Source organism: Tursiops truncatus, chromosome 14, assembly GCF_011762595.2.
Source record: "Tursiops truncatus isolate mTurTru1 chromosome 14, mTurTru1.mat.Y, whole genome shotgun sequence".
In the NCBI taxonomy this organism is placed as follows: Eukaryota; Metazoa; Chordata; class Mammalia; order Artiodactyla; family Delphinidae; genus Tursiops; species Tursiops truncatus.
Window position 1 is genome coordinate 86,587,927 of NC_047047.1, and position 15,964 is coordinate 86,603,890.

The 15,964-nt window shown below is 50.2% G+C and overlaps 1 protein-coding gene across 5 annotated transcripts in view; it reads left to right on the forward strand.

Moving 5' to 3' along the window:
* Positions 1-15,964, forward strand: part of EIPR1 (EARP complex and GARP complex interacting protein 1) — an 88,580-nt gene that overhangs the window by 61,173 nt on the left and 11,443 nt on the right. For all 5 annotated transcript variants that reach the window (XM_073791627.1, XM_033838060.2, XM_033838059.2 and 2 more), the window contains one exon: positions 6,286-6,385. In XM_073791627.1, the coding sequence (XP_073647728.1) occupies positions 6,286-6,385 (100 nt within the window). The remainder of the gene's footprint in view (positions 1-6,285; positions 6,386-15,964) is intronic.

Below are 15,964 nucleotides of genomic sequence, written 5' to 3' on the forward strand. Positions count from 1 at the left end.
TGCTCAGCAGTTAGGTCCCATGTGATACATGGCGTCTCATTTGGCGACAGTGCTATGTGCACCTTGGGGACCCCCTTCCTTAGGAGGGATCCCGATCCCGTGGCTGTGTTGACTGTCCTGGGTTGATCCCACCCGGAGGAGAACACACAGAATTGGTTTGTTGCAGCTTCCATGGGAGCAGAACTTATAGGACAAAAGGCAAATATGTGAAAGGAATGAGGTGAGAGAAACTAAGAGCTGGGAAGCCAGGGTGAGGCTGACAAGGCGGGAGGCGAGGGTCTGGGCGCATCTGGCTGGTGGTAATCGTGCGGGACTGTCCACGTCAGGGACTGTCCACCGATCGGGACCCACCATCACCCTGCTCGGTGGCCTGGAAAGTGCACTTAGTTCTCCGGGTTGGTCCTCAGTCCTGCTCATGCTTGATGCATCTTTCAGTCACCCCCCCTTAGTGTACGTGTGGGGTTTTGTCTGTTTCTTCTTAGCATTCCTAATAGTGAGCTGCCCAAACTCACCCCTAACATTGGGGTTGGCAGACGCACGTCCCGATCAGAGCCTCCACCAGACGTGCCGGGTGCTGGGCCCCTTCTCGTGTTTTTAGAGCACCTCTCCGGGCTCTGTGGTGGGAGCTGGTGGTGCGGCAGCAGTGAGACTCTGGAGCGTGTCCCATACCTGGAAACGGTGTGTTTACCTCTCCTTCCATGCTCCCCCCGAATCCTCACACCTGGTTTAGACGGATCCCAGGAGAGAAAATCCATGGGCTTTCTCACCATCCCGGGATGGTTGGTGGCTTTCTGCTTAATCTAGTCTTTTTCAAGGGCAGTTAACAAACTGTTAGTGACATAACTCATATAAGTTTTCTGAAGTACCTCTTTCTTCCACTCCTTTTCTACTTTGGGCATCTCTGGTCATCCAAGTAAATACGGCAAGGTTAACTCCTGTAGCAGAGAAAAGGCAGACATGCACCCTTTCCTTTCAACTGCACGTGAGTCAGAGATTACCCACTTAAATCCCCTCAGAAGTAAATGGCCGATGTTCAGAGGCACGCCTTAATTCCTGGAGACCCTTCCGTGTGGATCTGCCTTCCTCAGGACACAGGGGCCGAGCATGAATGGCCCAGCTCAGGGGCAGATGTTGCATTAGTTCCCAAAAGGCCTTAACTCCAGCTTGCCCAGTGCTCGTGTGTGTGTGTGTGTGTGTGTGTGTGTGTGTGTGTGTCTGTGTCTATGTTTGTGCCTGCATGTGTGTGCATGTGTTGTGCGTGCACATGTCTGTGACTCAGAACGAGTGAGACGAGCTTTGGAACAGACTTGGGCATCTTTCTCACTCATCCCCCACTTCCCCTTTGTCCGCTTATTTTGAAGCTTGGATCCGAGTCCTGGCTCTGGGGTTTACCTGGTCTCTGCCTCACTGCAGCCAGGGCTCCGTGGGGAGCAGCTCGGGTGCCTGGAGCACAGCTGCCCGGGGGCTGGAGGGGGGCTGACACTTGCCTGGCAGTGCAGGGACCTACGCCATCCCTGAGGGGAGCCAAAGTTCGGGCTAAGATGCTGAGAGACAAAGAGAATGAGAATATGGGGAAGGCTTCCCATTTCATGTATTAACCTTAACACAGTGCCAAGCAGAAGCCCTTGGTGCAGGGCCTGGGCACTGGGCTCTTGAGCCTAGTCACTGGTTCCTGGGTCGGTAACTCCAGACCCTGGAAGGTTCTCAGACCCCGAGGGGGGATCAGGATGCCTGGCTCACTTTTGGGTAAAGACCACCAGAGGAAAGCCTGGGTGCTGCAGAGAGTGGGGTTGGTGATTCAGGACCCCAGCTGCTGGGAGTGAAGAGCAGACAGTGAAACACCATTAAGTTTGGGCACCTTTCAGAGCAGGTGAAGAGCGGAGTTTCTGAACACTCTCGCTCGAGGATTTTTTTCCCTTAAAATAAATCTCCATGGAATTATTTTTGGTGCATGTAAGGGTGATAATTTTAATGTTCAAGGCAAATTTCAAAGTAAGCTTTATGGTTTTTCGAAGGGAAGCTGTTACATTTGGGGTGGACAGTCTTTGTTGTGGAAGGCTGTTGGCATATTAGGGGACATCCAGCGGCCCTGGCCCTCCCAGTCATCATGAAAACCCAAAAGTGCCCCCCCCAAATACCCCCGGAGGGCAGTGCGGTCCTCAATTTAAGAGGCGCAGCTCTAACTGCATCTGATAATATATATCTAGGACTTATTCAACACCTGCTGTGTGCAGGCACTGTTCTGAATATCACCCTGATCTTCACAAACCAGTACTGTTGACTACTTGTACACTCCTCTTACCCCCACTGGACAGATGAGGAAATCAAAGCACTGAGAGATTACGGCACCCAGAGCTGGGACTCCAACTCCAGCAGGCTCGCCTCAGACTCCGAGCTGCCCCGCTGCCCCTCACTGTTCTGGGTCATCTACCTTAGATGCCGTCTGTGTTTTCAGTTGTGCGTATGTTTTGTCTGAGTGTGTTTAGTCTTTCAAAATCCTTAATTCTGAAAAGTGAGATGTTTCTTTGGTTATGTTATGATATGTTAACAAGTCATCACTTTACCTTTCTGGAAGGTTCTTCCTGTGGACACGCTTGGGGGTTGCTGCATGGAACCACTTCTCAGATGCGTTTGCATGTGTCTTGGTAAAGATGCGTGTGTCACGGGGACCAAGGCACCATAAGGAAACAGTGATTATCTGCTTTGTTTTTCCCAAGTGTGTCAACACAGTAAGTCAGTATGATTAGCTGCTTTAACTCGAGGTGGCAGGCAGTGTTCCTTCATCTCTTTGCCTAATGGTGATATTGAAGCTAAGGAGCTTTAAAACAATGAGCTCTCAGGCCTGGTCGTGACCTATGGTTCTGGAGTCAGCCCTTGGCTGGAGGCTCAGCCCTGCCTTTCACAGCCACTGCATTTGGGGCAGGCCACTCAGCCTCCCAAGTCTGTCCCCTCGTCTGTGAGTTGAGGAAGGGAAGGGGACTCCCCTCGTGGGCTGTGGTGCAGCGGACGGAGAGGAGAGCGCCGGCACCCTGCCCCGGGAGCTGCCCATCGTGCTGCTGGAACCCTAGCCCCAGGACCCAGGGCTCTCTGGGCAGACAGCGCCCTTTCTCCCCACACGTCCTCCCGGGAAGTTCTGCTGGAAGGAAGGCCTGCAGTAAGACTTCAGCTTTCCGGCGGGGCTGGGATGGTGTGGGTCAGACAAGGGCTGTGCCCAGACACTTCTGTCTCATCGAGGTCCTTCTCCACATCCGGACCGAGCACCGATGGGGCTGCGTCTGCTGGGGCCCAGATTAATAGCTCGGAGTGATTGCTCAAAGGGAAGGGCTCTGGCTTGCCTCTGGTAATTTTGTTCATGTGTATTATAAGCCTTTACAATTTTTACTTTATAATAAATGCAACAAATCTTTACTTAAGATTTCTCATCACTTGGAGTTGAAACAACAAGTCCATTTTGAGCCTTATTCAGAGAATTTTAGTTCCAGGAGCACCTAGAGTTTTCTATTATTATCAGGTGCTTTCAAAAATTAGGCGGGTCTATGGCCGGGACCTTAAGAACCTTCTCCCTCTTGCCAGGTACCTCCAGAAGTCATGGAGAGGTTTTGTTGCTCGGTGTGTGTGCATGTGCGTGCGTGTGTGTGTGTGTGCGCGCGTGTGTGTGCGTGTGTGTTTTCAAAGCATACTTCTGATGAAACGTCCTCTGTAACTAAAAGCGAACTGCTGATGTGCGCATGGTGGTAGCTCCTGACCTTCAGACTGGTAACGGCTGGAGTGATGCCACCGTAATGCCCTGTTGGAACCATCTTTTAAAGTCATCGTGATGCTTAGTCTGCTTATAGGTCTTTGAAGAGAGAAGTAATAGGTAGATGGTCTCAAAGATTTTCCCTTTTTCCTTTTTTGATATACATTTCCCAAGGAGAAGTTTTGACTTGCGTGTCAGCCTTAAGATGTTCTAAGTTACTAGTGGAAAACGTACACCTACTTAAACTGCCCAAGGATTACTTTGCTGAAATTCTTAATTCTCATTTTATGAAAGAAAAAGCTATTTTTATGACGATTCCAGTTCCTCAGGCCTGGTACCTGAGGCCAGCTAAACTCTGACGTTTTAGACTTTTATGGAGCACGTGGCCTTGTGGCTGTGGGATGGCCCCCTCCCCTGGGGTGGGGCTGTCTTCTCCCAAGTCAGACGTCTTTATTGCTGGGCAGAGCTTGGGAAGAGGTGTGCAAGCTGGGCCTTCTCAGCTGTCACCTGCCCATCTACTGGGACAGGGCCGTGGGTGACCCTCTACCAGGACAGGGCCGTGGGTGACCCTCTACCAGGACAGGGCCGTGGGTGACCCTCTACCAGGACAGGGCCGTGGGTGACCCTCTACCAGGACAGGGCCGTGGGTGACCTTCTACCAGGACAGGGCCGTGAGTGACCTTCTACCAGGACAGGGCCGTGGGTGGCCCTGTACCAGGACAGGGCCGTGGGTGACCCTGTACCAGGACAGGGCCGTGGGTGACCCTGTACCAGGACAGGGCCGTGGGTGACCCTGTACCAGGACAGGGCCGTGGGTGACCCTGTACCAGGACAGGGCCGTGGGTGGCCCTGTACCAGGACAGGGCCGTGGGTGACCCTGTACCAGGACAGGGCCGTGGGTGACCCTGTACCAGGACAGGGCCGTGGGTGACCCTCTACCAGAACAGGGCCGTGAGTGACCTTCTACCAGGACAGGGCCGTGGGTGGCCCTTTTCTTCCCTCTCTCACTGTTGTGCATTTTTCCTTGGTGTTCATTGTCAGTTGTCTGAACTCTACATAAGTGTCCCCATGAAAACAGGCTACCAAGAGAAGTTCAGTCAACTTGCTGCAAAGATGTGTCTTCAAAATTAGAATTGCCATTATCTTAACCAAACAGGAGCCACAGATTTCAGTACCAGATTTCTTGGTGTCTCTTCCAGCTATGGTGTTTCTTGTTTACTAGATATTGTGCGTTTTTCTTTGTTATTATTAGAAAAGATACAGTAAGCTCTTCAATACAGGAGTGATGTACTGTGAGAGCTTTGTGTGTGTTTTTAAACTATAAATGAGAAAGAAATTGTAGTTTTGAAATACATTATTGTGCGATAAAAGTAATAATAGCTCATTGACAGTCTTGAAGATGGTATTAGGGAGGGGCGCCCAGTCAATCAGTATTGTATTCTGTGTGAAAGAGAAATTGTGAGGGTCTCTATCGATGTCTTCAATACTCACGTGTTGGAGGACGTGAAATGAAATTCTCCTCTTTATAAGCACTTAAGAATTTCATCAGGGAAGACAGAAATTCACGCTTGTGATCAAACTGAAAAATTTTTCATCTCTTCATGGTTTCATCACAGAGACGATGTGATTTTTGTCTTTTGTTATTCAAATATGTATCAGTTAAGAAGGTTTTGGCTGCAGGTAACAGGACACTGTGGCTCACATAGGCTGAAACAGAAGGCTGTTATCTGACATCTCAGGCCTCGTGGGTACCTGAGGGCTGTGACCTCCCCACCTCCCGCCCCACACTGCTCTCAGCTCTGCCCTCCCAGGTGGTGGCAGCGAAAGACGTGGTGTTCCTCTCCAAAATCACACTGTCCACCTGTGCCTCTTCAGACCCAGTGCCCCCTTGTGTCTCTGTGGGCAGAATTGGTCAGCTCGCCATGCCTCGGGCTCTGGGAGAACCTGGCAGCAGTGTCTCAGCTCCAGCTGCCGTGGCGAAACACCACAGCTGGGGGCTTACACGACAGAAGTGTTGATTTCTCACAATTCTGGGGGCCAGAGGTCTGAGAGCATGGTGCAGGTGAGGACTCTGTTCCTGATTTGCAGACGGCCGCTTTCCCACTGTGTGTTCACATGGCAGCAAGAGAGAGACAGAGATATAGAAACAAAGACAGAGATATATAGGGAGAGAGACAGAGAAATAGACAGGGAGAGACAGAGACATACATATATAGAGAGACAGAGCTCAGGAAACTCTGGTGTCAATCTGTACTGGGCACTAATCCCATCATGGGGACCCACCCTCCTGACCTCATTAAACCCTAGTCACTTCCCAGATCACCCCCCCCCCCCCCAACACCAGGTGACTTTGGGAAAGGATGCAGACATTCAGGCCACAGCAGAGTGGTAGCCTGGTACTGCACCATGTCATTGCAGAGCTGTTGACAACACTGCTGGTGACAAAGGGCCGGGCAGAGGCTTTGCTGAGGGCCATGTGTAAGAGCTCTTGGCCTCAAGGTGGGACTCTCACACATCATGTAATGCTTGACCCCCTCCTTCTTCAGTGTCGCGTGGGAGCCCGCGGGAGACGGGAAGAGAGTCATCTCGTTGGCTGACAACCACATCCTGCTGTGGGATTTGCAGGAAAGCTCCAGCCAGGCTGTGGTAAGTAACAGGAATTATACAGTTTTGGTTTTTTGTAGTTTTTTAATTTGACCTTTCAGCCAAATTCAGAATACACTTCTTGATCATATATGTTTAGAATTTTGACATTGTTTGTGAAATAATTAATGAACAGACTGAATCATCAGTCAAAGAATTGAGTGATTGTCTCTTTCAGGCAAAAGCTGTTTGGGATTCAGGCCTCAGGGCCATGTACAAATAGGACACAGAACCCTGGACGTTGACAAAACTCCCCCTTTTGGCCATAATTTGTCCAAAAGAGTTAGCAGGATATCCGAAATTATAGTCTTCTGTTTCAAGTATAAGTCTTTTTAATGAATGGATTTTCAATGTGTATTTGGTTAAAATCACCTTTCAGGTAGGAGCAGTCATGTAGGCAAATTTCCTGGTTGTGAAAATAATGGTTGACTGTGACCCAGTGACCTTTCAGCCTGCCCTCCTTTCATTCACGTGTGTGCACGGTCCTGAGGGTGTAGCCGTCAGGCACGTCAGCCATCTGTCCACGGGGGCGCTGGAGCCCTTGCCTGCACACAGGCTGTCTCTCCATCCCATTCCCACCCGTCCTGTCACCCTCAGGTCCTGCCACCGAGGCCGAGAGTAGCTGTCTCTGCAAGTTCCCAACCAGAAGGTTACGTCTCTCTCAACAGGCCTGTTCGTTCCCAGACCTGTTTAATATTTAGCAGCAACCTTCTTGGGAACCAGTTTGGCTTTCAAATATTCATCACTTTGAATGCTTTGTCCTTCATAGAGTAAATGCTCTGCCAATTGGTATATCTTCATATATGATCCCTTAAAGTTTCCTCTTATAAAATGTGTTTTTTACATGCATTCATAATTTCATTGCATTTGCATGTCAAAGCGACAACTTTAGAGGGAAAACCAAGACGTCTGAAATGAAAGCTTCCAATGCCGCCCACTCAGCTGGGCCTGGGGCCCAGCTGCCACGGGCTCCTGAACGGCATCTCTAGGACAGGTTTCTTCAGTGAGCTCGCATCTCACCTTATCCACTTGTTCCCGGGATGCGTGGTCAGCACTTTCCCCTCGTGGTGCCCACAGTGTTCATAAAGCCTGTCTTCACCCTCTGGGTGAAGAGATGCGTGAGTGATGATTTATCACTGTCGATACATGACCCAGAAGGCAGACCCTTCACAGTATGGGGTGTCCTGTGTGAGTCTTAAAGCTGCATTGTCAGAAGGGTGTCTCCCAGGCTTCAATGTGAACTTAAGAGTATAATACTTCAGGAAAGAAATCACTATTTTTATTAAAATTAAAAAAAAAAAAGACACATCTCTGTATCATGGAGTAGAACACAAATTTCACCCAGACTTTCAAGCTCGAGCAGGGAACTCGAAGGAAACTGGCTGCCTCCAGTTGTCCTTGGGGCCCCCACAGGTCTGGGCAGACACTTGCACAGTCCCCCACCTTCCAGGGGGACTTGTGAGGCTGTCTGGGCCGGAGTCCAGGGGCCCCTCCCGTCCCCTAACTCCAGCCTACCTCTCGGTGGGGTGTTCCTCCAGACTGCACTTGAGGACAGAAAGGGACAGTGCTTTCCTATGAAAGTGCCGGGGCTCGAGGCAGGCTCGGGGCTGGGAGCCTGGGCCTGGTCCAGAGGATGCTCGGGGGCTGGCTGAGCGGCTGCCGCCCCACCCAGCAGGAGGCACCAAGGGGAGCCGGTGGCGTTAGGATTCAGTGGCTCCCAGGGCCCCGACTTTGCGGGCCCCATCCTGTCATCAAAGCGTGAACACCTCTTCAGACCCTCAGTCATCTCAAAATGATTTTATGGTGGGGTGATTAATCTGTAACTTATTTTCTGCAGAGACCAATTTCGTTTTCTCTCCCCCTTTTTTATCTGCTGTCAGCAGTTCTGTCGATACCACTTTGCGACCCTCGGCTGGAGTATTTAATACTGAAACCTTCCTATTGATTTCGACCGTCTTCATACCTGGCTCCTCTATTTTTTTTCTTATTGTTTGAGGATATTGCCGTCTGCGGTGAATCTAATCTTATGCTCACTGCATCATTACCTTTTGCAATTAAATTGGAGGCTCTCTGCCATTTATAATCGTTAGTGGAGCCCAGGGGAGGCCTGGGGCGGAGGTTCCATGGGGTCCTGGACCCCAATGAGGGCCAAGGCAGAGCCTCCCTGTTTGGGTCTGTGCGCGTGCACCTCTGGGTTCTAGTTCCTTTCACTGGCTGTGGAAAGAAGCAGCTTCTCCTGAGGTGCAGGGACGGCAGAGCGGGAGGAAGGGGGCCCGGTGTCACCCACTCAAGGTGCAGGCCTGGGGGCATTTGCCCACAGGAGCACTTCTTTGAAGGGAGAGAACGGGCTTCAAGGACACAGTGTATTTTCAGAAATTTCTAGTCCAAGGTTTACAGCGTACCAGAGGAGGCCTGAGCACAGGCAGATGCGGGAGCAGGTGGTGACCGGAGAATCATTCCATGCAGCCATGCCCGCTGAGCCCGGAGCACAGAATGTGCTTGCTGTCTGGGGACAGAGCACTGGGTGCAGGCTGAGCCCCTTGGGACCAGGGCAGAGGCGGGTTGGGCCTGGTGGTGCGGCCCGGGCTCCCCACTCCCTCACCCGTGGCCCTACCTTCCCCGGCTTCCTGGGCTCCGAGTGTGGCCACAGAGAGGAGGGAGGCTTGCTCAGCGGGCCCCCGGTCGGACCCTGCGGCGCGGTCCTGGCAGGCTGGGTGCTCTCAGCGCAGCCAAGGCCGCATGGCCCGGCCTGGGGGCTCGTCTCTGCCTCCGCCCTGATGGTCGCGGGACACGCCCATCCTCCGGACGCCCCAGGACCAGGGCCTCACTCCCGCCCCCCAGATAGCAGGGGTCTGGACAGCAGCCCTAGATGAGGGTGCGTTTCTGTCACTCAAGCCCCTGGTCCCGTTGGGGAAGCAGATCCTGGTGTCGCCTCCCTTCTTATTTGCAGGGCTAAGGTTTTTCTTTTTTCAACAGACTTTTATCTTTTAGAGCAGTTTTAGGTTCACAGCAAATTTGAGGGGAAAGTGCAGGGATTCCCCATCCCTCCCTACACAGTCCCCGGCAGACAGGGCAGTTACTACAGTGACGAGCCCACACTGACCTGTGGCCGCGCGTCTGCGGATTTGGACACGTGTGCTGACACGTATCCACCATTACAGATTCATACTTGGTGTCTTCACTGCCCTAAAAATCCTCTGCTCCACTAGCCCTCCCTCCCTCTAAGCCTGTGGCAACCACTGATCTTTTTACTGCGCCTGCAGTTCTGCCTCTTGCGAGTGTCCTAGAGCTGGGCTTGTACAGGGTGTAGCTTTTACAGGCCAGCTTCTTTCTCTAGTCACTGCAGGTAAGGTTCCTCCATGGCTTTTCATGGCCTGACAGTTCGTGTGCTTTTAGTGCCGAGAGATATTCCATTGTCTGCAAGCTTCTTCATTTTGATAAAGTTCAGTGCATGAGTTTTACAGATTGTGCCTCGGGTGTCAGGTCTGAGGACTCTGTGAACAGCCTTGGACCTTGAAGTTTTTCTCCTGTGTTTTCCCTACGGGTTTACAGTTTGCATTTTACATTTCAGCCATGGTCCATCATGAATCGGTGTTGGTAGACAATGCCTGTACCCTCTCTGGGGGCTCAGGTGAGGACAGAGTCTCGGGGCCTTCGCTGTCCTGGGTGGGGTGTCTGTCTGGAGCAGAGCAGTTGTCGAGAAGTTTCCTGTCTCTCGGGGCTGCCCTTCCTGGCCCCTGGGCTGCAGGGAGCAGCGTTCCTGGAGCTTTGGGGGTCTGTCCCCAGGGGTGTTTCTGGGTTGGGGCCCATGTGGGAGAGAAAACACAGACCCTCGACACTGTGTGTTCCTCGTGCCCCAGGGCCCTCCCTGGTCAGCCTGTTCCCCACCTGTGTTTGTTCTGTGTATATCATCCTGGGGTTTTGCTGCACTTGGTGGGAGCTGTAAAGAAAAGTCTATCTGCCCCACCCTCCCAGCCGCAGGCGTCCCTGAAGGGAATTTGAAGGTCACAGCCCTCCTCTGGGCCCCTCACTTCCCTCCCTGCAATACCTGTGATGCCTGAGGGCATGACAGCTCTTGCCTCTAATGAGAGGAAAGTCCTGCCGCCCCAGGTGCCTCAGGGGCATCGCTGGCTGGGGGCAGATGAGGGGCTGTGGGGGCTCCCTGGACCCGCTGTGCAGGCGTAGCCAGGACTCACTGAGGGGGCAACAGCCTGCCCTTGCTCACTCATTTTAAAGTAGCTCCTTTAAAGAGAGGCACAGACCTCGGATCCTGTAATCTGACCCCTCGCTTCACAGGTGAGAAGAGTGAGGCCCAGGAAGCAAGGGACTTTCTGAAGGTGGCCTGGGTGACAGATGTGGGTCTGCAGTTCAGGCCCGCTCTGCCCCGTCGTCCCACAGAGACATGTACTGAGGGCCTCTCGTGCACGTGCGCCCAGCCGACCCTCCTGCAGAGCTTGCGCTTGGAAGCTGCGTGTCTTGGATGGGCAGCCGCATTTTGTCCTGTGAACGTGGATTAGATTTTGGGAAACAGTCAAAAGTTATTTGGAGCAAAATCTAGTAAATAAGGTAGTTAAGCAAGCTTTATAATGTAAAGCTAGTTAGTGGAAACCATGTTCAAACTCTCTGAAAACTGGTTTTCTTTCTTTCTTTTTTTTTTCATTTTTATTGGAGTAGAGTTGATTTACAATGCTGTGTTAGTTACAGGTGTACAGCAAAGTGAATCAGCTATACATATATCTACTCTTTTAAAAATATTTTTAGATTCTTCTCCCATATAGGCCATTACAGAGTATTAAGTAGAGTTCCCTGTGCTACACAGTAGGTACTTATTAGTTATCTTTTTTTTTTATTGGGGTATAGTTGTTTTACAATGTTGTGTTACTTTCTGCTGTACAGCGAAGTGAATGAGCTATGTGTATACATATGTCCCCTCCCTCTTGAATCTCCCTCCCCTCCCATCCCGCCCATGTAGGTCATCACAGAGCACCGAGCTGAGCTCCCTGTGCTATACAGCAGGTTCCCACTAGCTATCTGTTTTACACATGGTAGTGTATATATGTCAATCCTAATCTTCCAATTTGTACCACCCTCCCCTTCCCCACTCCGTGTCCACATGTCTGTTTTCTACGTCTGTGTCTCTATTCCTGCCCTGTAGATAGGTTCATCTGTACCATTTTTCTAGATTCCACATACATGCATTAATATATGATATTAGTTTTTCTCTTTCTGACTTACTTCACTCTGTATGACAGCCTCTAGGTCCATCCACATCTCTACAGATGACCCAATTTCATTCCTTTTTATGGTTGAGTAATATTCCATTGTATATATGTACCACATCTTCTTTATCCATTCATCCATTGATGGACACTTAGGTTGTTTCTGCACTTAGGTTGTTTCCGTGTCTTGGCTATTGTAAATAGTGCTGCAATGAACATTGGGGTACATGTGTCTTTTTGAATTATGGTTTTCTCAGGGTATATGCCCAGTAGTGGGATTGCTGGGTCATATGGTAGTTCTATTCTTAGTTTCCTTTTTTTTTTCTTAGTTTTTTAAGGAGCCTCCATACTGTTCTCCATAGTGGCTGTATCAATTTACATTCCCACTGACAGTGCAAGAGGGTTCACTTTCTCCACACCCTCTCCAGTATTTACTGTTTGTATATTTTTTGATGATGGCCATTCTGACTGGTGTGAGGTGATACCTCATTGTAGTTCTGATTTGCATTTCTCTAATGATTAGTGATGTTGAGCATCTCTTGATGTGCCTCTTGGCTATCTGTACGTCTTCTTTGGAGAAATGTCTATTTAGGTTTTCTGCCCATTTTTGGATTGGGTTGTTTGTTTTTTTGATATTGAGCTGCATGAGCTGTTTGTATATTTTGGAGATTAATCCCTTGTCAGTTGCTTCATCTGCAAATATTTTCTACCATTCTGAGGGTTGTCTTTTTGTCTCGTTTATGGTTTTCTTTGCTGTGCAAAAGCTCTTAAGTTTCATTAGGTCCCGTTTGTTTATTTTTGTTTTTATTTTCATTATTCTAGGAGATGGGTCAAAAAAGATCTTGCTGTGATTTATGTCATAGAGTGTTCTTCCTATGTTTTTCTCTAGGAGTTTTATAATGTCTGGCCTTACATTTAGGTCTTTAATCCATTTTGAGTTTACTTTTGTGTATGGTGTTAGGGAGTATTCTAATTTCATTCTTTTACATGTAGCTGTCCAGTTTTCCCAGCACCACTTATTGAAGAGACTGTCTTTTCTTCATTGTATATTCTTGCCTCCTTTGTCATAGATTAGGTGACCATAGGTGCGTGGGTTTATCTCTGGGTTTTCTATCCTGTATCATTGATCTATATTTCTGTTTTTGTGCCAGTACCATACTGTCTTGATTACTGTAGCTTTGTAGTATAGTCTGAAGTCAGGGAGCCTGATTCCTCCAGCTCCATGTTTCTTTCTCAAGATTGCTTTGGCTCTTTGGGGTCTTTTGTGTTTCCATACAAATTTGGTATATAGTAGCATGTATTTGTCAGTCCCAATCTCCCAATTTATCCCTCCCCTGCCTTATCCCCTGGGAATCATAAGTTTGTTTTCTACATCCGTGACTCTACTTCTGTTTTGTAAATAAGTTCATTTGTACCGCTTTTTGTTTTAGATTCCACATATAAGTGATATCATATGATATTTGTCTTTCTGTGTCTGACTTAACTTCTCAGTATAACAATCTCTAGGTCCATCCATGTTGCTGCAAATGGCATTATTTTGTTCTTTTTTATGGCTGAGTAATATTCCATTGTGTATGTATATATACCACAACTTCTCTGTTCATGGACAGAAAACTGGTTTTCTTGTGAGACCCGTAAAAAGGTATTCCAAAATATTTTGAGCGGTGTCTGCATTGTTACCATAATAATACCTTTAGAGCCACAGCTCTCAGACAGCAGTCCTTTGAATTTATGTTTTAGGGTATTTGTTTAAAAAAAAGAAGCCATGAACTCTAAGAAAACATGGATTTAGTAACATATTTTAATATCATAGCTTAATAGCTGCATATGCCTTTTGGTTTTGTAAATATTGGAGACAATGAGTAGTTTTTAATCTTCCAGGTGGATCTTGGAAAAAATCATTAGATGCAGAATGGGCTGAACGGAGGTATTTAGCTAGGAAGTGTTTCCTGAGCTTGCAAAAGACTTCTTTCTATAAGAAAGAGTAAATGTACATTTAGAAACTAAGAGTGGGTGAGAAAAAGCAGCTGCTGAGCTGGGAGGGCTGACGTGCTTGTCACTGACATTGGGGTTGAATGCCTGCCGTGGCCACACAGCCTGGGGTGTGACAAATACGGAGATATTGTCTCTGCTTTTTTGTAGTTTGCCACCAGTTACAGGGGCTGTTGTGTGCAGATAAGCCTTTAATTCAAATGTTCAGGTTTTCCTGGAATAGGCTGGAGCAGGCGTGGGCCAGTGGCTAAGGGGATGTGGGGGACTGGGGACACGTGGACATAGGAGAAACACCGACAGTTGAGTCAAGTCCCACTCACAGCGTGACCTTGGGCGAGTTGCTTGGCCGTCCAAGCCCCAGCGTCCACATCTGTAGAGTGGGGCAGTTTAACAGTAACATTATGTGAGGACAACATCCCCCATGGTGCCTGGTGCGCTGCGAGCGGTCTATATAGGCCTGATGGAGGGATGCATGCACACGTGGACGGATCGAGCGGCTAGAATATGAGGTCTCCACAAGTGGATTACAACTGAGCGTCGGGTTACCCAGTAGGATCCTAGTGCAGAGGCAGGAGGTACAGGGCGGAGAAATCGAGGTGCCGAAAAGCAGTCTGTGTTTACTTGGTAATTAGGTTACTTGCCCCGCAGTCAGCAAGTGCTAATCACAGTTCAGACAGGAAGCGGCAGTGAGCTCTGCTTGGTACGGAGCTCCTGGTGCTCTGAGCTTCATTGTTCCTCCCTCTTCTTCCCTCTCCAAAGAATGACCTACAGGGAGGTCTGTCTCTCCAGCACATCACTAGTGTATCACTGGTGTGACAGAAACACTTGTTACATTCTCGTCCATCTTGGCCAAAAACTTTAAATCTGCCCTCACAACCTTTCCCGTTTTGAGTCTGGAGCCGAGGTCAAGCCCACATTTGTGGGTGTCGGACGCACGTTTTTCTCCACAAGGAGAGGTTGGGTTTTGGTGCAGCAAAGGGGAAAAGCCCTTTTAGTTCTGTTCTTACAAATAAAGTCTTGTTGGAAATGAACTAAAAATAAATTGCAAATGACCTCAAGTTCCTCACCCGTGCTGGCACCTGCTGCCTTGTGTGCATTTTCTAAACACAGGAGGACTCTGGTTTCCAGGAGGCTGCCCTCAAAACCTTCCCGTGTCAGCTCTGTGGAGCGGGAACGCCGCTTCTGGGCTGGCAGAGTCCTTGACTGGGTGTGGGAGCCGCCAGCCCTGTTGGGTGTGGGTCCGGTGTGGGCCACGTGCAGGGGAGGGGGCCCGCCTTCCCTGACCCTGGCAGCAGGGGCGGGGGCGGCAGCACCCTTTCTTCCACGTCCTGAGGGTAGCGATGGGCCTGGGGGAGTCCTGTGGAGCCCCATTCCCACCACGACCCTGGACCCACCCTGTGCGCCAGAAGGGGCACCCCGCCCCTTCTGCCCTGTCCCTGAAGGTGGGGCACAGCTCCAGGCAGTGTCTGGGCTTTTTAGGAATATCATCTCATGGAATCCTTAGAGCCTTGGGGGGCAGATTCTTTAATATCCCCGTCTTACAAGTGAGACACAGGAGAGAAAGCCAGGCCTCAGAGGGACAAAGTAACTCGTCAGGTTACTCGCTAGGCAGCAGAGCGGGGACCCAGCTCAGGGGTCCTGCTCAAAGCTCGGGCTGCCGTTCCCACAGCTGGAGGCATCCCCGATGGCGCTGTCTCAGAGGGATCACAGGTGTGTCGGTTAGAATGCATGTGGCTGCAGGACATAAGAAGTGACTTAGATAAAGAGGAGGTTTAACCATCTGCTGTAACAAGAAACATGGAAACAAAGCCCCTCTGGGGTTGGTTAATTCAGTGTCTCAACAGCAGAGGACCCAGATACTCTGCATGTTTCTGCTCTGCCGTGTCCACGTGTCACTGCTCTCCCCCGTCATGACCACAAGGTGACTGCAGCGGTTCCAGGCATCACATCCAGATTCCCACCACATCCACAAGGAGAAAGCAGATTTCCTTCCCACGTCTCCCTCAGTTTGAAAGGAAAGCCTTTCCTGGAAGTCCATCTGTCCCCTTTTCAGGCACGACCATGTGTCCAGGCCTAAACCCGTCTTTGGCAAGGGGAGCAAGCCCGTCAGCCCTGGCTCAGGGCCGTCTCAGTCCCCGGGGGTGCTGTGGGGTCTGACGGGAAGAGGGGCTCCGGTGGTGGTGGCGTCTGCTGTGTGACAAGCTGCTGTCTCCCGGCAGCTTGGGCCGGGGCATGTGGTGGACTTGCCTGCGTGGACACTTTATGTCTCTGACGCTCGAAAGCTGCAGCCCTGCTGTGGCTTCGCCGAGGCTCTCCTTCCAGGGGGTGCGGTGGCGCTCTCTGTCCCCTCTGGTCCTGCATCACCCTCAGT